This window comes from Aptenodytes patagonicus, chromosome 7 (assembly GCF_965638725.1).
Source record: "Aptenodytes patagonicus chromosome 7, bAptPat1.pri.cur, whole genome shotgun sequence".
NCBI classification, from domain to species: domain Eukaryota; kingdom Metazoa; phylum Chordata; class Aves; order Sphenisciformes; family Spheniscidae; genus Aptenodytes; species Aptenodytes patagonicus.
Window position 1 is genome coordinate 33,855,876 of NC_134955.1, and position 24,941 is coordinate 33,880,816.

Sequence of the window (24,941 nt, forward strand, 5' to 3'; positions counted from 1 at the left end):
GAGAGGCTCTCTGCTTCTGACACAGAATGTGACCCTTTAAAGTTAAGAATGATCTTACATTGTCACTTCCCTTAAGGATGTCCACTCCTGCTTTAAGAATCTGTTCCTTTGCTTTCTTGAGTGGTGGTACTTTGACAAAATGCCATATATAACCAAAGTTTCTACCTCCTTACCCATCCATGGGTTATCTTTAGCTCAATATACAAACGAGAAACACAATGAGAGCTGCAGGAAGAAAGCAAGCGCGTAAGTAGCAGACAAATCTGCAGAGCAGTATTCACAGAGAGCTCCAGCTAGTCTTTCATAGAAGGGATATCTTTTAATAAAAAAAGCCAGAACCATATACTAATTAAAGCCCAGATTCTTTATGAAGAAAGAGTTTCTTTAATCTAGCAAGACAGACTGTGTTCTTTCCTTCTGAAAGGAGAGGTTAAGTCCTTGAGAGCTTAGTATTGCTAGAGTATGAACACCGAATAATGGAATAGACAGCATCCAGGGAATGCAGGACATGTCTACACGGTGCCCCGCAGCACCATGCTGCATTAAGAAACGAGTTTGTAATTCTGCCCAGCATCATGCTACACTAGCCAATGCAGAGGAACAGACTTGGATCGTGAAGTCACACTGAAGGCTGAGAGGGTTCCCCACATCTTTATAAAGGGGTCTGTTTGTGAGACTTAGGAGAAAGCACTACTTTGTACACGCATTAGCATAGCACAGAATGAAACTATTGCTATGGACCGTAATATAGATCACTCTTTCCAAACAGACTTGTATTACCAGATGTGGGAGTGCTCTGGAAGCTATCTGATAACGGAAAACTGCTCTGACAAAGTCAGCCCAGTCACTGATCCCATCATAAGATGACAGGTTTGACTGATGCACTCGCTTTAAGAAAAATCTCAGTGCTGCATAGTAAATGCACCAGCAGCTGCAGTTTTGAGAGCCCTAAACTCAAAGAAACTCTCCAAGGAGACCTGCTGTCAGTCACTTGTATGCAGACTTGCAAGGAAAAGAAACCACAGCTAGACAGTGGAAAGTGGCGGCAAATAGCAAGACACACCACAAAAAGCCCCACAAGACTACAGCCCCAAAGCAAGGTTAACATTATTCATGTTCATATTAATCTGTCTGAAGTGGATCCCGTTTAAAACCTCAGCAACCTTTTCTAAAAAAACTGCTTGGGGGAAAACTATGAAGAATGCAAGTCTCAGCCCATGGCAACGAGCCCAATGGCACTAGGCAGCAAAAGAAAGTGTGCAGATTACCCAATAGAGCCTGTTGTTTATGAAGAACAGATCACAGCAGGTTAAGTGCAGCATGGAAGGGGAATGGCATTTATGCAAAATACAGCATAACAGCAAAAAAGAGAGAGCAAGTCTTGGGAACAGAAACTGGTTTTAGTCATGTCCAATTTTGCACAACAGTACATGACCTCAGTTTTATACAATTATTCAAATTACTCATATCAAACAAACATTCTATGTTGCGAATAACTCAAATTTTATCTGCATGCTTGTATTACTGTGGGCTAAGTGCAGAGAGCTTTTGTTATAGAATCATAGAATCGTTTAGGTTGGAAAAGATTGAGTCCAACTGTTAACCTAGCACTGCCAAGTCCACCACTAAACACATTTTTTAAATACCTCCAGGGATGGTGACTCAACCACTTCCCTGGGCAGCCTGGTCCAATGCTTGATAACCCTTTTGGTGAAGAAATTTTTCCTAATACCCAATCTAAGCCTCCCCGGTGCAACTTGAGGCCACTTCCTCTTGTCTTATCACTTGTTACTTGGGAGAAGAGACCGACAGTTACAGGAAGTAATATTCCACACACAGGCTGAAATACAAAGAAATAGCAATTCCAGAGCAATTCATCAGGTCTGCTCCCATTTACAGTCATCCCATCATACCTGCAATGCCACCACCTCTTCCATGCTGCAAATCCATGCCACATTTTAGATGTGTAAGCAGTGCTAAAAAAGGATTTGATAAGATCTTTGCAATACACAAACTCCCAGAATAAGGGAAGCTGCACACATGGTGCATAGAAACAGTTATGAAAACCAGTGAATTAACAGGTGCCTGCTCCTCTTCATGCAGTACACAAAACCCATTATAACTAGCCATGCCTAGGAAAACTGGCCATCCAAGCAATAGAATTGGTGGCAACACCTCTTTTCAGTTTAGATTTTACAAGACAATGAAAAAAAGACAGATTATACAAGTCTTTAAGACACACAGGATGTATCTCTAACGCAGGGTTTAAATGCAAGCCAAACCAAGGTCTTTGCTTTCAGGCCCTCTTCCTTTTCACCCTTGTTACCACATCTAACTTGTTGGGTCTCAGAGTCAGCTGCCCTGCAGGGAAGTAGGAGGAGATAAGGTGAGCATGGTCTCCCCTCTGCAGCCGCTGCCTGTCACAGAACAGCGGAGTAGTATGTTCTCTTCACCACCCTACAGCCCCATCCAATTTGCAGTGGATCAGGCCCCAAATTCACACAGTTTTGTGCTGCATGCAATTCCAGGAGCTGGAAAGGGCAGACTTGAGCTGCTTTCAGAGGAACAGCCTCACTTAGTGCTGCTTTCAGTGTTTACCCACAGTGATTGCAATTTAGTTTCTAATCAAGAGGATGATGATAAACCAAAAAAGCAACAGTTCAATCTGGTTAAGACCAAACAGGTTCTGTGGACATACGGTTACCACTACCAAATGCAGCTCCCAAACCTGCACTGTTCATGTTTTTCACTCCTCCAAAACTTTCAAGAATTTGCAACAATTAATTAGACAAAACCCCAGACTTTTAGAAGTCTGATAGCAAGGATGATGATGGGGGTCTGAACACCTACTGTGTATGCATCTACAAAAAAAAAAAAAAAGGCTCAGCTCAAGACCTTAAAGCAAGTCATCCACATCTTTAGGGAGTGCTAAAACAATTAAGACATTTGATATTCTAAATATATGCATGTATCTTTGTTTCCCCTCTGATCAGAATTTTTCTTCTACCCAAAACATTCCTCCAATAACAGCTACATAGAAGGGGGGGAAGTTGTTGAAAAGATTTCCCTAGCCAACTCTACATACAGGGTATACCCTGAAGCGTATGCATCTGCTTAGATTCTTGTTGAGATGGGGATTCAAGGTTGAAGAGCATGGTGGGTATTTCCCCTAGAAACTTCGTTGAGAGATGCTGCTCTGTTCTGGACTTCCCAACTGAGATTTTGGAGTTTGGATGGAGCAACTCTCTGGGTATTGAACCAGAATAAACTAATAACAGTTCAGAGCTGACTTCAGCAAGGCCTCAGGGATTTCAAGAACTGGCCTACACAGCTTCCCTGCAGAGCAGAAGCCGGGGCTGCCAATTCTCTGCACGAGAGATGCAGTATCCAAACCACCTCCACCAGATGAGACCTATTAATGAGTTCCTGGAAGCAAAAACTGTTTAGACTGTTCACCAAAATTCTAGTTTTTATACATACTTTTAAAATCAAAGTTTAATTCATTTGGACCAGAAGCTAAAGGAAATATTTGTTTCAAATGCAGGTTGAAACCAGTTAGCTTCCTCGGACATTGTTTTTCATTCCAATCTTATGCAGGGACAATGACCTTAAATGCTGCAATATAAATGATGAAGCTGGTTCCTGAAGTATGTGGAACACGGGGTATTTTTACGAGCCAGGGAATGATATGAATTTCAGTTAATTCTAGCTATAAAGGGATCAGAGGCTTCCTTTATCATGCCAGGTAAAACAAAAGCATTTTAGTGTTCACAGATAGGTCTGAACGGAGGAAGAACATGAAATACCGCTTGGCTGCCAGCTGTAAACACACAATTTTTGTAAGCAGTTTCATGCTGCCCCTCCACTGGCAACCCACACTGGCCAGGAAATGTGCAGGAAAGAGGCCCAGCAACTGCTCCGCCATCCAGGCACCGGTACCAACCTTCCAAATAAACCTGTCTGAAACAAAGCTTTATCAACTGCACTCTCAATCCAGCTTATTAGGATAAAAATTTCACCTGCATCCCGTACTTTACTCTCCAAGAGGTTGACGGACAGCTGACAGAGACATTGGAAAGTCAGCTTTCCTTCATAAAGTTTAATATGGAACACTTAGTTGGCCCACTGTGCTAGGTTTTATAAGTATTCCCCTCCAGTGCCAACATAACCTGAGCAGCTCTACATAAAATCAAATTTCAACAATTGAGTGTTGTTAGACTGTCAGAAACTGCAGCCACCTTCTCTCTTACCCCGACCTTCCCAAGATGGTCCACACTGCACACAAATATGATGCTGCTCCAAAGAAGTATGCAAAGTTGGCAGGATGGATAAAACTTTTCCCACTTCACCATTAAAAAACAAAACAAAAACACTCCCACACCAGGTAATGGGAGGGTAAGGTTGAGGGGGGAATAAAAATTTTTGGTAGGTTATCACAAAAAATCTCTCCTTTCTTTCTCCAGGCATCACAAAGCGTTTGAACCAACCCCAAAGCTTTTTGTGTCTTTTTGAAGCCAATATTGATTATATTTTGGAATTATTTTTTTTACCTTCAAAAGACTTTGCAAACAATAACTAACGAATCCTACAATTTCTGAGGCACAAGATCTCTAGGGCAGTGCTAGATATAGGGAAGCTAAGGCAAAAAAAGTTGTGTGATTTACCCAAGTTCACAAAGTAGAGGTCATCAGGGTTGCAGGATTTTGGCTTTTGAGATGCATGCCAAACTGAGCAGAGAGCATACTCCTCCTACCTGTTAGGAAACTGCACATGAGCCATTTTTAACACCCAGTTCAGTGAGCACTGGGACACGACTCAATATGCTAATGGTAACAGAACCAAGTATTACTCTTGATTTCTACCCTGCCTTGGCAAACTACTCTTCCTCTCAAAATCTCCTTCATGAGGGCTTTCTTTTTGCCATAACTACTTCAACTTCTCTGAAATTCTGTAGGACCTCTCCCAGTCCAACTATTTCTGAAGGATGCTCAGTGAACAGGGCTGACTATTCATTTTTCACAGATATTAATGGCCAAACCATAAGCCTCCTCTGCTACCCCTCCTGAGATAATTGCTTCTCAAGAGAAGCAGCATTATGAAAGAGTCTGCAATCCCAGCACATCATTAGTTTCAGCAAGTGAACAGTGAAGAATCAAAAACCCAAACAAAGCACTCATCACCTCTCTGCCAGACCCCCAAACCACTACAGGGCATAGAACAAGAAAGAGGAGTCTGTCACTAACAAGTACCCTGCAGAAGGAAGATGCTCAATAGGCCACTCTTTTTGCTGGGATAGATGAAGCACAGGTAACAGCAGAAGCTTGGTCCACCCTGTTCTGCGAGAGCCACAGCTGTCTTTGCAGCTCATCTTCAGGGAAAACTGACCTCCCATGCAACTTGGTTTTGTTTCTGTGCTATGCTGGAGATTGATGCCATTTGTTTCTGCGCTACACTGGAGGTGGATGCCTTTACATATGTATGTGTCTTTCAAGGTATGGTGACCGAATCAAAGCTTCCAGTTGGTTAAACAAGCCCCCAGCTTTCAGCACTTTCACCTGAGTAACTGAGTCAGAGTGTGTACCCATGCTGCTACCATCACTTGGCTCATGCCTTAACAGTGAATCTCCTGCAGTCCACTGGGAGCCTGGCTGAAGGAAGCCAACAGAAATTTTACCTGCGTGAATGATCCATCCTCATTGCATTCTGGGATGAAAACTGCTTCCTGGGGCTTCTTTGCCTGTTCCAGTGCTTGAGCTCTCTCTAATCGACACTTGCTTTGGCCAGCATCTACAAAGGGAAAAGCAAAACTCACTTAGATTGCAAACACCATTTGGCCTCTTCAAAAGCTACCACATGCACCATGCAGCTGCAGGGGGAAAAAACCCCAAACAAACAAACATAAGGCATCAAGGACCATTACCTGCACATTAATGAGGCAGCTATGGAGTTAGCACTCATGATCCCAAAGACAAATATGAACCTGGACAATCAAACTACAAGCCAGTTAATGAAGAGCTGCCTAATTTCCTAGGCAATAGTTTTTATGGTCATCCAAGGGCTTTGGAAGCTTCTTCCAACAAGTGCTGGAACACAACATCCACGCAGTGAAAGGCCTTCCCAGAGGGGAGTTGTGTTTCTGTTAATATTAACAGCCTGAAACTGGATGGCTGAGCATAAGCCAAGTAATTCAGGCCCAGAAGTGAGCAATGTGGAAGAAGGTATGGCCCCAGCAAAGCCTCTTCTCTGAGCAACTCTCCCAGTAAGATGCTAAAATAACCAGCCACCCATCTGAACTTCCACCTTTGTGTGGTTCAGGTAAGGTAGATATGCCATTGCCTGTGCTTTCCTGAAACACAGCTTCCACCTCTAGTCCCAGTGCGTAGAGCCAGGTGTGCATTATACTTTCTCTTATCAGTTACTCACTTTACTGCCAAGAAAAAAAACCAACATTGCTCTGGTTTTTTTGAGAGCGCAAAAAAAGCAGAGCTTGAAGGGGTTAAGATCTCAGCTCTGCACTTATTTCAGATGATGGCAGCATGTAGCATGACCTTAACCCCTTCCAGGTCCAGCTCACTGTTACAGAGCATAGACTCAGATAAGCCTAACACGTATGACTGATGAGTCAAAGAGGAGAGTTCTGCCCTGCAGAGATACAGATTGACTCAGTGTTTACATTTAAAAACATAATGTCTAACAGTACTGCTGTTCAGTCTAGAAAGAGAAGAAAAAAACCAGCAAACATCTGTTTCCATGGGACTCTGACACAGGGACTAGCACCTTCTTCCTTTTCCCATTAATCCACCAACAGAAAGCTTTTCAGTGCAGAAACTGCAAAATCTGATCATCAGAATCTTTCAGCAGCTTCATAGAGAGTGATCAAGGTTGAATCCCATTCTACCAGGCACGGAAGTCACACTGGTTAAAATTTCCACTGGATCCCTGAAGATCCCATATTCTGCTTCACAGATCACATGAACTTCAACAACAGAATCACTAATACCACCACTGAATTAGAAAGCCAGTCTGGGTTCTCAGATTGACTGAATTCACATTGCATTGCAATAGAAGCGATTTCCATCTAACCGTATCTAGATGCAGAAACCAAGGACAATGCTGTAAATAGTTTTGATAAAGACATAGACCAAAGCTTTCAAGCTGAGTACTTTATTTACACAACTGATGACTCAAGAGACTAAGTTTCCGGTTTGCCAACACAGTTTCATTTTAAACATATCACATTACTCACCAAGGAGGATTTCACAAGTCTTCTGAAATTATGGAAATCAAACCCTTCTCTTCGGAAAAAGTCATTATTGATAGCAATAGTATTCAGCACAGATGCCTGTAGCTTAGGCACTGAGTTACAAATCAAGAGTGCCTATATCAACTCTGCCACTGACCCACTGAGTGACTACAAGTCGGTCACCTCACCTCCCTATGACCTTGTGTCCCTTCATGATCCTGTCACTCTCATCTTTAGACTGTAATTTGTTTGTGGGGTGTTTGCACAATACCCTTAGCACATGGAGCTTTGATCTCAGGTGGACCTATTATGAGCTTGTATAAAGAGCAAGATTTTTACTCACAGAATGAAAACACTTTCTTGAATAAAATTTACACTGAATTTAGAGGTGCAGGGTTTTTTTCTAATTAGCCATGATATAACCTCTAAGCTGGAATTTCCTTTTTCCCTCTGCTTGCCAAAGTGACCAGATGATCAGACCTTATTTGCACCCCTCCACTGGCAAACAGTCCTGCCAGCAGTACTGACCCTTCCAACACATGCTCGTTCTTTCAGCTGAAAAGGAAGCACTGGCAATGCTGTTAACTGGAACATCTATCACCTGCAGATCTCCTGTTCAAGCTTAAGAGTCTAATCTTGTTTGTCATGACATAGGACCTTATTACAAAACCAGATGGTATGGCTGCACCTTCTGTTTTATAGCTAGCTGTCCGACTAAAAACCACCTTCAAGTTCTGTTTCACAGGAGACGGCTAAGTAGCAAAAAAAAAAAAAATCAGCATAGATTATGCAGATCTGCACGTATAAGGAAAGAAAAAAAAAGAGTTGCAAATTTCTCACATGACAATCAAAGCACAGATTCACACATGAAAGTGTGTTTTCTAGTCTCTTCATTTGAAGATACAGGACTGCAGACAGGCATATCTGGTTCCTCTCCTGAACATAAAACAGAAGCGTAAAGCATTTCCACATAGCATCTACTTTAGCGCTGGCACACTCACAACTACATGACTGAAACTGGATGCTTCACCACATAGCTGGTAGGAACAAATATTTTGCAGTATCCCCTGTAGTACAAATACATTAGAAGCCCAGGCAGAGGGGAGACTAACTCAGATCTTTGTCCAATTTGTCTAATGAGCAGACAAACATGCACACAATCAAGCCCTTACTATAAGGAGAAGATAATATAAACATGTTACTACTAAGGTGACTATGTCCCTCCTGGCAATTTTAACTGGCCTTTATAGATTGAACTCTCTACTACCACCCAGTAGACCACACTGCGTAGCACACCACCACTACACCACAGCGTTTAAGAGCTCGTCATTGTTGCAGCATCCTCTTTTGCAATTCAACCCTTGGCTCAAGTGATATCTCTTCACAAATTGCTGCTGAAGCGCAGAGAAAACAGACAATTTTTCTCCTGTTCATGAACACTCGGCCCTGATTACTTCTACCATCCTCCCTCATTGATTTCCAAAGGTCATGCCAGTCCTTTTACAGCCTTGACTTGGAACAACCACCTATATACTGTGCTGGCTGGAGAGGTGTGTGCATACCGCTATCTTTTTTGTCTGTCATTTCACAGTTCAGTTCCAGTAAAAACAGTGCCTTTAATATCAACATTTACCAGTTTGTTTTTAAAAGAACTGTCAATCCTTCTCTTCCTCACTCCACAGGCTGGTATTTTTATAATGTTTGCATCAACATGTGATTTCAGTGGGATGACTTCACCTTGCTATTTTTGCTTTGTTAATTAGAAAATGTAAAATATTACATAAGTGCCAAGTGTTAAAAAGTAGCTGCCAAATAGCTCACCCCAAATAAGATGCATTACAAATTTTACTAAAGCCTGATGTTACGATGTAGATTCATACACCACGTTCTGCATTTTAATTGTTTACCTGAGTGTTTCAGCACTTTTTCTTCCCTCTTCTTAAAAATGTTCTCTGGAGTATCAAACGCCAAGCTTATAAAACAGAATGGCATTAATACATTCCAGTTTTGCAGTCCAGACAGACTGAATAGGACTTTCTCCCCTCCCATACATAAGGTGAAAAACCAAAATAGGATGACTTTTTTAAAAGCAGAGCTGTTTAATAATTTGACTTTAAATATCTTCAAACTTAGGACTGATTTACTACAGCTCAGAAAGCTGCCCTTTAAAGAAAATACATTCTCAAGTTGGTAGCTGGCAACTAGGAGATTGTGAACTACAAGTGATGTTTTTGACATCTGTGGCCTAATCTGCAGAATGCAGATGCACATAATTTTGGATTTTGCAATGAAGTCGGTTAGTTACCATGGTTGATCTTATCAATGAACAGTTTATTCAAATGAGACCACTGTGTCCCTCATAATATACACAGTACACTCCTGAATAGGCCCCAAGAATTCCAGCATCCTCTCTTTAACAGGCAGAGGCAATTTTGACACCACACAACATCATGGTGTTAAGACCCAACCTATCCTAATAACACAAAGTAAAACATCTCCAGGCATCCACATAACACTAGCAGCAAATCTACACAATGCAACCACAAAAATCTAGCTATTTAATTTTAGTTCTACTTTGTTTTTATAAAAAGCTCAAAGGGCAAAAATTGATCTAAGCAGCTTTTGAACTATTTCTAGTTCCATTAGGTAACTGTCTCACATACAGGCCAGGTCCCCACCAGGCATGAAGCAGACCAGCCACACTGAAGTCAGCACATTCATACCCATTTACTCCAGCCAGTGATCTGTGTCTGCCTAAAGTAGGCAAAAATGGAACCTGAGCAAACTACAAAAACATGTCCATCTGTCCTACAGGGTGTCAATCATCCTCCGCTCCCCATTGTTTTCCACTTAATTTCTGACGAGTCCTATACCTGCAATCTCCAACTTCTTTCCTTTCATGCTGATGTGCTTTGCTCCTTCTTTGATACCCACATACCATTTCTACTCCAGAGTTCCCTAATTTATTTGGAGCATACCAAAAAACATGCCTAAATTTGCAAAGTGATTGAAAGCATCATTTCAGATTTTATTGACTAACTGCTGCCAAGGAGGGATCCACTTTATTCTCCCTTGACTAGGAATAAGAAAGTTCAAAACACATGGATCTAGCAAGTGGACAAAAAAAAAAAAGAGTGATTTCAAAATATCATCTCCTGTCCGACCTACTGTTCTCGTTGAAGGGGAAGATTACCTTGAAACAACCCTCACTAGTCAGAAGGAGACCTTCCTTCCCAGCACATTAGCCAAAAGTTGTGTTCATCCAGGTGTCCCAGGAGATGGGCTGAAGACCCCTGTTACAATTTCCACCAGTAACTTAGATAGGTTCATTCTACGTAGTGACTTGTGATATAAGAACAAGCTCTTTGCCAGCAGACTTTCAAAACCAACCATTATAAATCTAAAGGGAAGTTTTTAGAACACTCCCACCCCCTTTTTTTTTTTTAATTAAATAGACCAAACAAATTCCTAGAAACCAACCAGTTAACAGAGAACTTAAATGTGTTTTAAGCCACAGATATGCAATATACCCTAACAACTACTGCATAATCTTGACAGCTTGCCAAGACTCTTAACAAGTATTTGTCCTTCATATCTTCAAAGTTTTGAGGCAGAACTCTTATTTGACATCAGATCTTAAGATGCCTGCTGACAAAAGATCCAGGTAGGAATGCTCGTCTGTGTATTTTACACACAGCTAGCCATCTGGAACTATTCTCTGGAATCTCAATGAGGCTCCATTTGTCATGGCTGCCGTAGTTTGATCATTTGAAGCTACTCCTGACTTTTAACCCTTTGTGATGTGTGAGTGAGGGTTCGGAGGGAGTTCAGATAATTTAGCACTGAAGGAATTTCATTGAAGAGCATGTGAGGAAGCTAGCAAGGAGCAAGAGCTGAATAAGAGTTATAGTTCCCAAAGGGCTCGCAAGATTTCATCTTCTAAGGTCCTTAGCTTCTTGAGAGAAAGCAGAGAGCTAAGCTGAATCAAAAAGGTTCTGTTCTCGCTATGGAAACCATTCTGCTTGCCTTGGCACAAGCACAGTTCAAGTTATCAGTATATGAAATTGGAAACCTATGACAATCTGGGGTGCAGAACTATGCCTTGCTGTCCACAATATACTTCCTCTTTTCCTTATTTTAGTTACCTGGGGTTTTTTTTCCCCCCTCAGAGAAGGAAGCACAAGTTAAAATTGCTCATTTCATAAAGATAAGTTCTTGGATACGGTATCTATGACAATTGCATGTAACTGGGCTTGATGGCCCATAAGATCCCTTCCAGTTCTATGGGTGTTCCCCCATAGAGCATCTCTGTCATGCAGAAGGAATGAAGGCTGTTCAGGGTAAACCTGGTGCCCTACTGCAGCAGTAGAAGGTGCTCAAACACTGCTGATGATACCTTCCTTTGTGTGAGTACAAGATACAGACCTGGCCAACCACCTATAGTTAGGCACACCTGTCTCACAACTGTCTGTATTTGCCAAGAACAGTGATCTTTATGCACAACTAGAGGTCATATTCCTAATGCAACTAGAAAAACAAAATGCCTTTCAATAGCAGCACGCATGGAAATTAGCAGTAAGGTTAAATTTGAATGTGATAGTTAAATGAATATTCCTACTTCCCAGGGATTCATGGAGTATTAGTGGTTTAAAAGCAAGACTTGCAGTTGTCAAACACTCCCAGGTTATTAGGTACTGTATAGCACCACTGGGTAAGAGGAAAGAGGAAAGCAGAACATGAGTAGTTTCAGCTAAACATTTCAGTTGTGTCTGAGAGAGCAGAATGGATAGTATACTTTACCTGCGCTTAAAACAAAAAAGTCTTTAGTTACTTCTTTGGGACTCTGCAATCACAATATACAGTAGGCTGTATAGTTTGGCAATCAACATTCTCTACTTCCAGAAACAGACACTTTTACATATGGATGTACCACATTTCAGATCCCATGTTTTAAGCAACTGAACAGTGCCAGTTTATAAGCCAGTATCAGCTACGGAGTTGCTTATCTAAGCCACTCTGCTCAAGTGATGAAAGCAAAAGCAGGACTCCCACCCTACTACTTCTTATTGTGATACTCTGTGCTGGTTTTGGCTGGGATGGAGTTAGTTTTCTTCCTAGCAGCTAGTATGGGGCTGTGTTTTGGATTTATGCTGGAAACAGCATTGATAACACAGGGATGTGTTAGTTACTGCTGAGCAGTGCTTACACAGAGTCAAGGCCTTTTCTGCCTCTCACACCACCCCACCAGCGAGCAGGCTGGGGGTGCACAAGAAGTTGGGAGGGGACACAGCTGGGACAGGTGACCCCAACTGACCAAAGGGATATTCCACACCATATGACGTCATGCTCAGCATATAAAGCTGTGAGAAAAAGAAGGAAGGGGGGACGTTCGGAGTTACGGTGTTTTGTCTTCCCAAGTAACCGTTACGCGTGATGGAGCCCTGCTTTCCTGGGGATGGCTGAACACCTGCCTGCCGATGGGAAGGAGTGAATGAATTCTTTGTTTCGCTTTGCTTGCGTGCTCAGCTTTTGTTTTACCTGTTAAACTGTCTTTATCTCACCCCACGAGTTTTCTTACTTTTACTCTTCTGATTCTCTCCCCCATCCCACAGAGGGGGAGTGAGCGAGCAGCTGTGTGGAGCTTAGTTGCTGGCTGGGGTTAAACCATGGCATACTCAAAAATGCATCACTTGCAAGAACAGTCCAACCGCTTCTTGGGCCCTGGGAAGAAAGCTTCTGAGTTTCCAGTACTCAGAAAGCAGCATGATTCAAAGGCCTTTTTCTATGCTATGGGAGAGAAGCTGCCATAAAGCAACCCAATGGTGAAGGGGAGGAAAAAAAAAAAAAAATATCATACAAATAAGCTTTTTTCCCCATGAGAAACTGTTTAAGAGAGAAATATTTGAGGTCATGCTCATAATTCACCTAAACTATAAAGCTTGTCAATACATTGAAAAGGGATTTCCATTTTAGAACAAGTAATTCTGACAAAGATACGTTTTTATAATAGTAAAAAAAACTTCATAAACAAAAGTCAGGCTTAAATGTATGCCTATTTATCCTTCCATGGGGATTTTAATGAGTTTCTCCTGTCACTTTAACCAATTGCTAAAAACATCTGTGCCATCTGCCCTCTGAGTCAATTGTGCTCTCAGAAAATGCACTGAACTTGATTTTTCACTTCACTGCAGAAGCAAACCATTTGTGTGACAAGACACCAATATTCCTTAAAAAAGCTGCAACTTCATCTTTAGACTATGCTGAAGAGCTGAATTGAGAGAAAAACAATATTCTCACTTTTAAGTAGATGTGTAACAGCAAACAGGCAAAAGAGAGGCCATGTAAAGCCTTGCACGCATTCTGTCTTTTTAATTAGTTCAGCACAGAAAGGCTGTGTATGTCTGAAAAGGGACTAGACATCTAATGTGCACCACACATTCTTCCCCACTCCGCATTCCTATCACTCAAAGGTATCTCAGTTCCTCACTGGCACAGGTAGCAAGGAAGATCTCTTCTTTCAGGATTTGATTTTGCATTTCCATGGGGCCAGCTCCTTCTGCTCTGCAGACACATATTTCTGCCCTTTTTCAGTGATGTCTCTGGCTCCTTTGCCTTCTTTCATTGATAATTCGGTTGGTTCTTACTCCTGCCACCTAAACGCAGACTCAGATACCCATGCTCACATGAATGCACAATTTCAGTCAGATTACTCACAGAGCATGGTACTAAACTCAAAGGTCTAAGAATCCAGTTTCTTGTAAGGTAGGACTCCCATTCCTCCCCTCAAAGGCATTTGAAATCCACCTACCTTTGCACCGGCCACGATGTGTCACGCTCAGACTTGACTCCCGACATTTGGCTCTCTGGTAGTCACACATTGACTCGTATGTTCTGCCGTCAGAGGCACAGAGGGGTTTGGACTGGGACCTGGAGCAATGCAGGTTACACTGAGGGTCTCTGTCACGGTCGCTTATTAAAAACTGAAGAAGTGAAAAAAGGAGGGAGGGAGAAAAAAAATATATTGGTTTTGTTTGGTTTCCCAAAACAGAGCACAGTGTATTTTGTTTTTATGACAATAGCAATATGGTCTATAATGCAGTTTAAGCTGCCTACCAAAGCTGACTTTGCCTGAAGGGAACTTAAAATGAAACACGTACATCTTTAAAAAAAAAATTAAGGGTCTTTGCTGTTCCATTTTCTTTAATAGAACGGAAACATTACTCACTCTGCCTCACCTCTGAAAACATAAGATGTGCAAAGCCAAACACAACCCACACGGGAAGGGCAATACTGAGTCACAAGAGCCCAGCTCGCCCAGCACCCTGCCGCAAACAGTATCTGGTACTAGACAATTTTAGTCAGAGGTGCAAGAAACTTATCACCGAGGATGGAGGAACCCAAATAACCTATCAAGATTGGCCTTGGTAGTTGAACCATGGATGTGGCCAGCTTTATATCACTAGTTGTTTGTTTTTAAAGCATTACTTATGTCATCTGTGGATACCACCTGCAACAGTATACCTGCACACTCCCAAAGCCACGTTCTGTTCCTTCCCGATGACATCCTGCCCAGCTGGCAATTGCATTCCATGCATCCCACAATCTAATTGCACACTATGCAAAAAGCTATTTCCTTTCAGAAGTTTGAATTTCTCATCTTTCTGAATACCTCTTCTTCCCGAGCATTCAGTTCGGATGCAGCCTGTTTTGTGTAAACGTGGCACTCCTTTCTTGTCAGTCTCTCAATGCAAACAACCCCAGTCTCCCAATTCCTCGCCTAGACCTCCTCCATACCACGATCACTGCTGTTTCCCTTCTCTGAAGGCAGCTGGGCTTCTGCCTTATCTTTTGGAGATGAGGAAACCCACAACGCACATGAATGAGTCCCCATTTTCCGTCCGCTTGTTCCCTGCAAATTCCAACATCTGGCAGTAGTTTACTGTTGTACCCTCAGCTGTACTCTAAGCTGCCTATAGGAATACCCAGGTCTCTTTCCCAAGTTCATACTGTCTTCCTGAGGACTCTGACTGCCAGTCTTCTTTCCATAACCATTGGAAGAGTTTCACCAGGACATGATGGTAGCAGCCCTTTTCACTTCCCATGCTACCGCGGCTTAGTGGTTAGTCAGTCAGACCTTTATTACCCAAACCCAACCACCTGCTTACAGGAAGATTTCAGGGGACTCTTGAAACAAGTCCCATGAGGATTAAGCAAAGAGAAGGGAAGTTAAACCTGCCTTGCACTTCCCCTTCCGAAGCTCCCATCTCTTAAGCCTCTTGCAAGCCTGGGGGGACCAGAGTTGCTCTCTAATACACCAATATCCCAGCTCACTGTCAAAGCAGTTATGAGCTCAGCAGTTCAGAGCTGGCTGGCAAGTGGGCACTGACTGACACCCCGCCTGCATGCACAGAGCCTCGGCTCTCCAAGTGTGTTGATAGCTGGATGCCTTACAGGGAAGTGTGAGTCATTGCCATAATCACCTTGGCATTACAGTTGCCTACAAAGCTGTCTGCTCTATGCTTTGAGGTTAAAGCTGCTGAAAAAACATTGCCTGAAGCCTAGTTTGGGTTGGTTTTTAACCACTCCAAGAACATGTATTTCTGAAATTTGTTTTTTGACATTTAAAAAAAAAAATTCTTCACCCCCTTTCTCTCCCCAATTAAATGAGAAAAACAATTGAGAAGTTACATATTTTCATATAAAAACATATTAGCTCTGTACTGCTAGATCTTTTGAAGACTCATGCATTACTAAAAATCCTATTTAAACATGACAGCTGGGAAAAGTAAGCAAGGTCTGCACTTGTTTTAATTTGGGTGGGGCAAACTTTTTTAAAAATCTCATCTGTCGGAGACTTGCCAAAATTTGTAACAGCACAGTTTTTAAAATGTTTTTGTTCCTTTTCTGCAACACTTTCTATAACCTGGCAACACCTGTTCCAAATGGGAAATTGGAAAATTTAAACCTGAAGGCAATTTTAAATGGTTTATAGAGACCTGGACTAGACTATAAAAACACTGTAAAGCTGGACCAGATTTTTGCCTAGTTCTTGTCAGGGGCTGGACTATTACAAGTTAGCTTGGAATTGCTCTGGCTACAGTAATGTCTTTCTGTAGCCCCTGAGGTGCAAAGATCACCAGTGACTGTAAACATACAGCAAAAAGCAGTAGACTGAAGATGCTGAAGCTTCCTCCCAGTGTGTCAGAGACGCTGAAAGATTCACAAAGCTTTTCAGCTGTCTGTATAAACAGAATTTAAAAGCAGAGCTGTCTGACAGCACAGTATGGTGCACACACAGCGATTAAATATTCAGTTAAACACAGAAGCCATTCTGGTTTAGAAGGAACACATGCATCTGCCATTTATCACAACTTCAAGGACTTGAGCTACTGGCATGAAGCTTTTTGTAAATTCCCTGTGTCAGAAGCTGAGTTCCACAGAGGTGCACCAAAAAAGCTAGAATACTGGTTCTTAGCATCAAACCATGTTACGAACTTATTGAAAACTCAGCTTGTATCAGGAACTCACCTCAGCCTTCTGCAACCCGTACCAAAATATTTAGTATAGAGGGGCCTTGCAGGCCAGGAACACCCCTCCTTCCAGAAAGGGCATCTCTGAAGAACAGAAAGTCCTTCTCAGGGCTGACAAACGAGCTAAACCTAAGGCTATGGAACAGCTTTCCTCTGGTGCCTCCTCGCAGAGGGATGGGGAGGAACAGCTCAGCATTGATTAATTATGAGGGCCTGAGGAAACATGCAGAGCACCCCAATGCAGTCTATGAAGTTCTTGCCTAGCCAAATTAAGCCAAGAACCACGTTATAAAAAAAAGTATCAAAGCCTTTTTAGCATTTGTAATTTGGATTACAGTAGGGAGCCCACACAGCACGTTAGGTGCTTTCCAGACACTGAAGATGCCACACCTGCCTTGCCAAAAAAGTATATCGTTTACGTAGTTGCACAAGATGGTGCTTGTTTTGTTCAGCTAGATTGTAACTGTAAGTTTGCATTAATTTCCAGAATCATCCAGGATCATGCCTGTCTGATCAGGGTTCTTCTCATGTGATCAGACACCACTGCCAGAAAGGCTGGATCTCCTAGAGATATTACTGAAGGGCTTCAAAAACTCCCCCTTACAGTAGGACACCTGCTCCACTGTAGCTCAGAGCCCTTGCCTTTGCTCAGCAGCCCTGCCAGCTTTCAGATAGTAAAATGGTGGTTCCTTGTCCCATTTTAGCTGGTAAGCGTTCATGCTACAGAAGTGATCATCAACCCAGACCATCCAGAGACATTTAACATACTAGCTGTTTTGAGTGCCCATCCCCTTCCACCCGGCACAGAGTTTTCTTTCTAGCATTTTGCCTGTCCGAGAGCACGACAACTGCCCTCCTTTGTAAGCAACCTCAGCCACTTGAAGAAGAAAAACACTGGATGAACACTGAAATATGTGTCTGCCCATGGGGAGAGCACTGGAGTCTATTGTTTTAACAGCTACAACTACAATTCGTAAGTTACTCGTTCCCAGTTCTTTATTCCCACTTCGAGCAAGCAGGCACCCCTTTTCCAAGGAGCACAGCCCTGCTCCAAAAGAGCACCTTGGTCACTGCAGAAGATACTGCTGAGCCAGGCAGAGGGCTGCGAGCAGTGTGCACCAGGTGGCTTGATGCCTGGCTACCAACCCTCCAAAGACACAGCCGAGACAGTAACATGATTCTCTGGTCCCTTCAGGGGAAGGCTAGCAAGATAAAGTATTCTGCCTTTAACACCAGATGTCCTATCATGACCCTCAAAGCTCAAATCAAAGCTTGATGTCCTAACAGCTTCAGGACACCCACACAAACAGGCTTTGCAAACAACAGAATCAACACTCACAGAGCAGTGCTCGGTGCTGTGTACACAGTCACACAACATGAACAGATCTGGACTCGGGGAAAAAGTAACCCTGCAAACGTGTGCAGCACCAGCAGGTTTCCAAGATTCATCTAGAAAGAAGAGGGAAATAATTATCTTAGTTCTGAGATTTCTCAAAGCCTCTTCTTGATATCTGTGTTCCCATTTGTTTCAGAACAGACTACATCCAAAACAAACGGGACTGGAGATGGTGTCACTGGCTTAGTTCTTTTCTCTCCTCCCTTTTCCTCCATGAGAGAAGAACTATTAAAAGCAGAACTGAAAAAACAAAACACAAACAAAAAACCACACACAACCCACACATACACTCTAACACAAAACCCCACAAAAAACCCCCACAAAAACTAGCAGGAACAATCTATTTTCCAGGGAAATGTTAAAATTGACCAGACTGCAAATGGGATCCCTTGAATGTAGACTCAATACTAAAATAAGCATAAGTAACACTGGTATTAGACAACAGTATTTGTATTTTCATAGCATTTGCTTACATTAAGGGAGCCTGCACAGCTCCTACACCAGTCAGTTTGAGTCCCTGCCCTAAAGAGCTTCCAGTTCAATGCAGCGCTCCGAGCATCTTTTTATGTCAAACGTATCTGTGTAAGGACATAAACCTCCTTCTTTAGCAAATACATTTACACAGGTGCTTGCAGAAACCACTTCCCAAACTACTTTCTGCTTCTTCAGACTTGAAAAGAAAAAAGAAAGATAAGAGGTCAGAATGAAGTTAACTTTGCCAACAAAGCATATCTGTTCTTTTTCTCCACACCTCAACACCACTGCTGACAAACAACAAACACTGATTAAAGGGTTTTTAATGCCTGTGAAGGAAAGCAGACTCCCTGCAGCTGCACAGCAGCTGGGAACACTTGTGTTATTTAGCAGAGAAAGGTCTGACCCCACAAGTGAAAATGAGCTTGGTGGTCACTCATTCTATTCACCATCTGGGTACATTATAAGCACAAACAGAACAGCACAGCCCTTTGTGATGGAGGTAACAAGAAATGACCAAGGCATTGCAGTACTAGAGGAGCATGCTTTAGCAAGGCTTCAGGGGAAAGAGAGAGCAAGGGACACAAGTGACATGGAACATGAGAAAGTGGAAATCTATTAAGAAACACACCTACAACACAAGAGTCCACTACAAATCGAAACAGAGGTGCCTCTGCTGTTTAGCAGCTTCGCTTCCGATTAGTACTGCAGGCTGCTGCCTAACAAAACTGAGGAGTAGAGTGATCAAAAAAACAGCAGGAGTAAGGCATTGCACGTGTTTTGTCAGACTTCAAGTTTGAAGACCCTTAGAATACATCTTTGGAAAAAGTGATCGATCTAGGTATGTTCATAATGGCACAGATCACCCACCTATTTGTCTAAGCACTCAGACTGGCCTGTCTTCAGTACAAATGAGCAAGTCCTTCCTGGGGAGAATTCCCCAGGAAAACCATACCATTTTGTACATTAGATGAGACTATAAACTTCTGGACATTTTTGTTGCTGTTGGAAAGCATCATTTCACATTTCCTAGTTTTAACCTCACAGATTTATGCCTTGGTTTCAGGCTTCAAACTGGTGCAACCAGCCATACTGGAGGCAGAGCTGGAGCCAAGTTCCAGTTTTAATCACAGCTAGACTCTCAGCCCCATGGCAGGTTGCCTACAGGGCACAAGGACTTCAACTTCAACCATGGTTTGGGACTTCAGCCAAGTTTCCTGCCATGGAACCAGAAGCCTAGCAGGCCTCAAAGGTGTCTGCTCAAAGGATCCTGCTCTAAGCCAGAAACCCGAAATGCTTGGCTTCTAGAAATACAAAGAGAAAATCTGAAAGCCCATCTCTGGCAGAGATTGGACTGTCAGGCCTTGTGGTCTTCCATGTGCAGAAAGATATCAACCAGCCAGAACCACCACAACTCCCAACAGCTGACCAGGGTGTCCAGCCTCTATCCTGAAAGTGCCCATGCAGCCTCAGAACCTATCTAGTGAAAAAAGGCTTTCAAAGTGAGCTTCCTGGGAAGTCTGTCATGTGTTTTGGGGCAGGGGGAGGAAGAGATTGATTTATTTTAATATTCCCCTTTTGGAAATGCCTACAAGTTTGTATTTCACTCACATCTGGACAACTTTGGTTTAAGAATGTTTTTAAACCAAAGTTTCTCGAAGTCCTGCATCTTAACCTGCCAGCAGTGTGCCCAGGCGGCCAAGAAGGCCAATGGCATCCTGGCCTGTATCAGAAATAGTGTGGCCAGCAGGAGTAGGGAAGTGATCATGCCCCTGTACTCAGCACTGGTGAGGCCGCACCTCGAATACTGTGTTCAGTTTTGGGCCCCTCACTACAAGAAGGACGTCGAGGTGTTAGAGCGCATCCAGAGAAGGGCAACGAGGCTGGTGAGGGGTCTGGAGAACAAGTCTTATGAGGAGCGGCTGAGGGAACGGGGGTTGTTTAGCCTGGAGAAAAGGAGGCTGAGGGGAGACCTCATCGCTCTCTACAACTACCTGAAAGGAGGTTGTAGCGAGGTGGGTGTCGGTCTCTTCTCCCAAGTAACTAGCGATAGGACGAGAGGAAACGGCCTCAAGTTGCGCCAGGGGAGGTTTAGATTGGACCTGAGGAAAAATTTCTTTACTGAAAGAGCGGTTAAACATTGGAACAGGCTGCCCAGGGAAGTGGTTGAGTCACCATCCCTGGAGGTATTTAAAAGACGAGTAGATGCGGCGCTTAGGGACATGGTTTAGTGGGCATGGTGGTGTTGGGTCGGTGGTTGGACTCGATGATCTTAGAGGTCTTTTCCAACCTTAATGATTCTATGATTAACAATTTCCAGTCCTTGTGTGGGTGTTTTCTAGCATCCTACGGTTTTATACTGAGACTTAAGGCTTTCCCAACAAATTTTAGAAGGGCACAGCACTTTCCCCAGAGAGGAGGGACTTACGAGAAGGATATTGTAATACTTTTATTCCTTGAGTCATCCCACCTGCAAAGTGAAGAGTCTAGCCTAAGTTAAAGCACCACTTATGTTTCAACCTCAGGCCCCCAGCTGTGCAAACAAGAATGGGTTCAAAGCATACAGCCTGTGCTTGAGGATGGGAAAGGCTGGGCAAACATATGGGATCACATCATAAAGCAGGCAAACTCTAGATATATTTGTATGAGTTGAATTCAAGACAGTTTTCTGCCCTTACAGGCCAGAAACCTCATTTTTCTACAGCGATTCTCCCTTCCCCCCACCATCCTCCCTCAATCTTTTTTTTGCGTAAACCACTACAATGAAGGAGAGCACTTAAGTATTGTGCTTCATCTGCTAGAGAACTTCTAGCTAGGAAATAATACTTTGGGGATAAGTTTGTGAAGAAAACCAAACATGACGCAGCAGCTGTGCTCTGCTTTTAGAAGATGAGGTACTAGATCTAAAGAAGTTGCCTAACAGCATATTTGAAGAGCCCACCTATGACAAATGGTTCAGGAGAAACCCTTAAAATCAGACCTAATCCCAGAGAAGCTCTATTGGGGTTTTTGTTGTTGTGTTTTTGTTTTTAAACAGAAAAGAAAAAGCCATTGCAGTCAGGGAGTGAACTTCTAAAATCATACCTCTTTTTTGCTTTTGAGGTGCAAGTTTATGCAAGTGCTTAACTACAGTTGACTTGTGGGAAGGAAAATGCCAGTGACATCAAGGACAAGAAGTTCATTTCAGATTTTAAAATAAACCCTTTTTCCACAGAATTTTTATCCAAAGCCTGTATCACCTTTATAAAAAGTGACTTCAATTTTATAAACATCAAGTTTGTTTAAGCATCTCATAAGTTGTACCACAGATCAGTATACCGATAACTGAACAGAGGAGGAAACCAAAACTCTAACACACAAAATAGAAGTTTCAGCTAAAGTCTCACATTTCTAACACACTACTTCTAAGCCTTTCTAGTAAGTTTGGCAATATTAAGGTAGAGACTGATTTAATTCCTTTGAAATAACATTACTTCAGCTTCTATCAAAGCTCACTCTCCTACTCAGATTATTCTTGCAGCCAAAATGACATGTAAGCCTAGAACAAACTTGAGATTAAATTTAATTTGTCAAACACATTGACAAGAGAAGGCATGTTTGACTTGGACTATTTCTTCTCTTTAGCTTTGCTACTATACATGTTGAACCAGATAGAAAATCCAGATGTTTGCATAGTCAGGCAATGAACTTCTTGTCCCAGAGAAAACTACGGCAAAACTTCCATTGACACAAAAGGTAGCATCTTGTCTTTAGTAAATTCTATTGTTTAATAACCTGATCCAGTCTTTCTGGTTTAGGGAGTCCTCTGCTTATTCAGCATAACTCGAAAACAAACTCAAAACATCCTTCTGTGTAACTTATGCCAAGTTAGTCTCCTTTGAGTAACCATATCCCCTACTTTAGTTTGTCATGACAATAGTTGAGGCTGTTCTCCCCTAGCAAATCTAGCAGGATTACAACTTTGTGCTGTCACTAGAAAGTGAGAAGTCAGCTATTCCATTGTAATGGGATATGTTTTCCTCCAAAGAAGCTCTCAGGAAAGCAGAAGGGTTGAAGTAATGTCAGATGTATACTTTAACAAAGGACAGTATCTCAAGCAAGATTTCCAGGAAGAGTGATCCCTATCCTTACACGAATGCTATCATGTTGAATGCTTTAAAACATTGCATGTGTTCTTCATGATCTGGAGCAAACACTCTTGGCCCTGATTCTCTTGAATCATGGAGGAGATTGAAGTACATGCTTTTTTACCCTCCACTGTATAAACCACTAAAAGTCAGTTCCAGGATTTGTAGAGTTCTGTGCACTCACATGGGAAGCTTAGCCACATACAGGAAATGGCTATGAAAGAATACTTTCTCAAGCATATTTTCCCCTTTGTACTACCTTTAGTAGGATCAGCTATGCAGTCAGCCTAGGAAAGCTTCTTCCCCATTTACAAGAGCTTGGAGTACTGCAGACAGAAGGGGCAAGCTGCGGGGCCATCAGTTCTGAGCTCTTGAAGTGTTAGAAGACAGAAGTTTACCTGATTAGATCCAGCTGTGTAATCCACAGTAATCTTCCCCTCCACCTATATTTAGTTCCTTCCTAATAATTCCACTAGAACCTCTGGGGCCTATCACTGCTCAAGAACAACAGTGCAAGACTCTTCCCTTGAATTTGTCTCAAAGTTTCTGCTAATGCAAGTTTGCGAACATTACAGTAATACCGTTCACTATGCTGTAATGAACAGCATAACACTTCTTCCTTGTTTCAAAGAGCAGAAGAGTCTTGATATCAAATAAGCTTCTCACACAAGTCTTTGCTATGTAATGCAGAGATACGCATTAACTGCAAGCATGTCTGATTACAACCAAGTTTTGCTGAAGCATTCTTAAATGAATAATCGATTTGATGAAGTACAAATTCTCTGTTGAGTTTCCATCAATAGCCTGATAGCTATAAAGGGCTTCCCTTTAAATCCAAAGCCCTTAAAATTTGGCTTCATCACCTGACATCAACTCATCCAGACCCCCTTCTCTTAAGCACTGTCTCACACTGTCTTTCTCTCAAGAACTCGAAGTACTTTGCCCTTTCCTTCCACGGTGTTATTGCTGTAGAGCAGGGCACCTACTTTAAATGGAGTCTCCAAGCCAGCTGATAAGCTTTCTAAACATCCCAAACTGGCAAGAAGATAAAAGCCACATTTTCTCCTCCCATCAGTCATTCTCCCCAATAAGACAAAACCTTCTGTACATGCCAGAGACCACCCACTGCAAAAAGTGGATATCAAGTCTTACCAAAGACAGCTTTGAAACCCCCTGAACACCCCCTGTCTCCTAGGTGAGTACCATCAATTCCCTTTAGCATGCACACAAGGCACATTATGTAAGTACACAGCAAAACAGATACAACTGAGCTTACATCAAGCCAGGTACTCTTTCCCCACTGTCTAGTCTACACCACAGCCAGTGTCTCATTTCAGTCACAGCCATATGTATTAGACACTACTATTGTAAACAAGGCAGGTGTATGAAGAGGACTACCATCTCTGGAACTGCTCTACTCTGCTAGGAGATCATCACATGAGGAGACGTGAAGATTAAACATAGTTTACAAATACAGTTTGGCAGCCATATCTCCAGAGTTGAGCTCCAACGGAAATACAACTGTACAAAGGTACTCCTCAGACCACAAATGTTTTGTTCTTGTAGATCTTCCAGGATGGAAAATGCCACCCATTAAAACTCCGTATCTCTACAAGTGTCAGTCCTTCTTAAATCAATTCTTCTAAAATGCTGAAAGAGGCGTTCAAATTGAAGCTGGCACCCAGCCTTCATTATGGTTGTTGTTACTGCTGCCAACAGCAGAACCAAGAAGTACATTATTAGAAATAACTGAGCTCATTAGTTCAAAACCCAGCAAGGGCTGGCTGCCCATCAGTAGAGGTATACTAACTGAATGCCAAGACTGAAATTCCATTGCACAGAAGGGATATAAAAAAAGGAGGTACTATGAACATTAAAGGGTTCGCTTTTCTTAACTATATTCTTATGCCTACATGATCCAAAGACAATGATTAACCAAAGACAACTCTCAGGGGAAGATGGCTGCATCGGGGCTTCTCCCCATTTCATTTGACTTTACATGTACTATCACCAACACTTCAGTGTCAAAGCTTCTGAAGCACTATTATTACTTCTGACTGGGGACATAACTACCTTGACATGTCTCCTTCTATTGGCCTACCTTACCATTTCCAGAGAGGTGTTCAGAGTTGGGTGCTGGCCCCATCAGCTATACAGAGTAATAAAGGAGG

General features: G+C 42.5%; 1 protein-coding gene across 3 annotated transcripts in view; it reads right to left on the reverse strand.

Annotated features, from left to right (window-relative positions):
• SMOC1 (SPARC related modular calcium binding 1) overlaps nucleotides 1-24,941 on the reverse strand; it is a 142,704-nt gene that overhangs the window by 77,075 nt on the left and 40,688 nt on the right. For 2 of the 3 annotated variants that reach the window (XM_076344788.1, XM_076344787.1), the window contains exons 2-3: nucleotides 14,052-14,223; nucleotides 5,675-5,787 (exon numbers count right to left, since the gene is read on the reverse strand). In XM_076344788.1, coding sequence (XP_076200903.1) covers nucleotides 5,675-5,787; nucleotides 14,052-14,223 — 285 coding nt within the window. Of the gene's footprint in view, nucleotides 1-5,674; nucleotides 5,788-14,051; nucleotides 14,224-24,941 lie in introns of those variants that run through there. The other variant, XM_076344789.1, reaches the window with a different exon arrangement.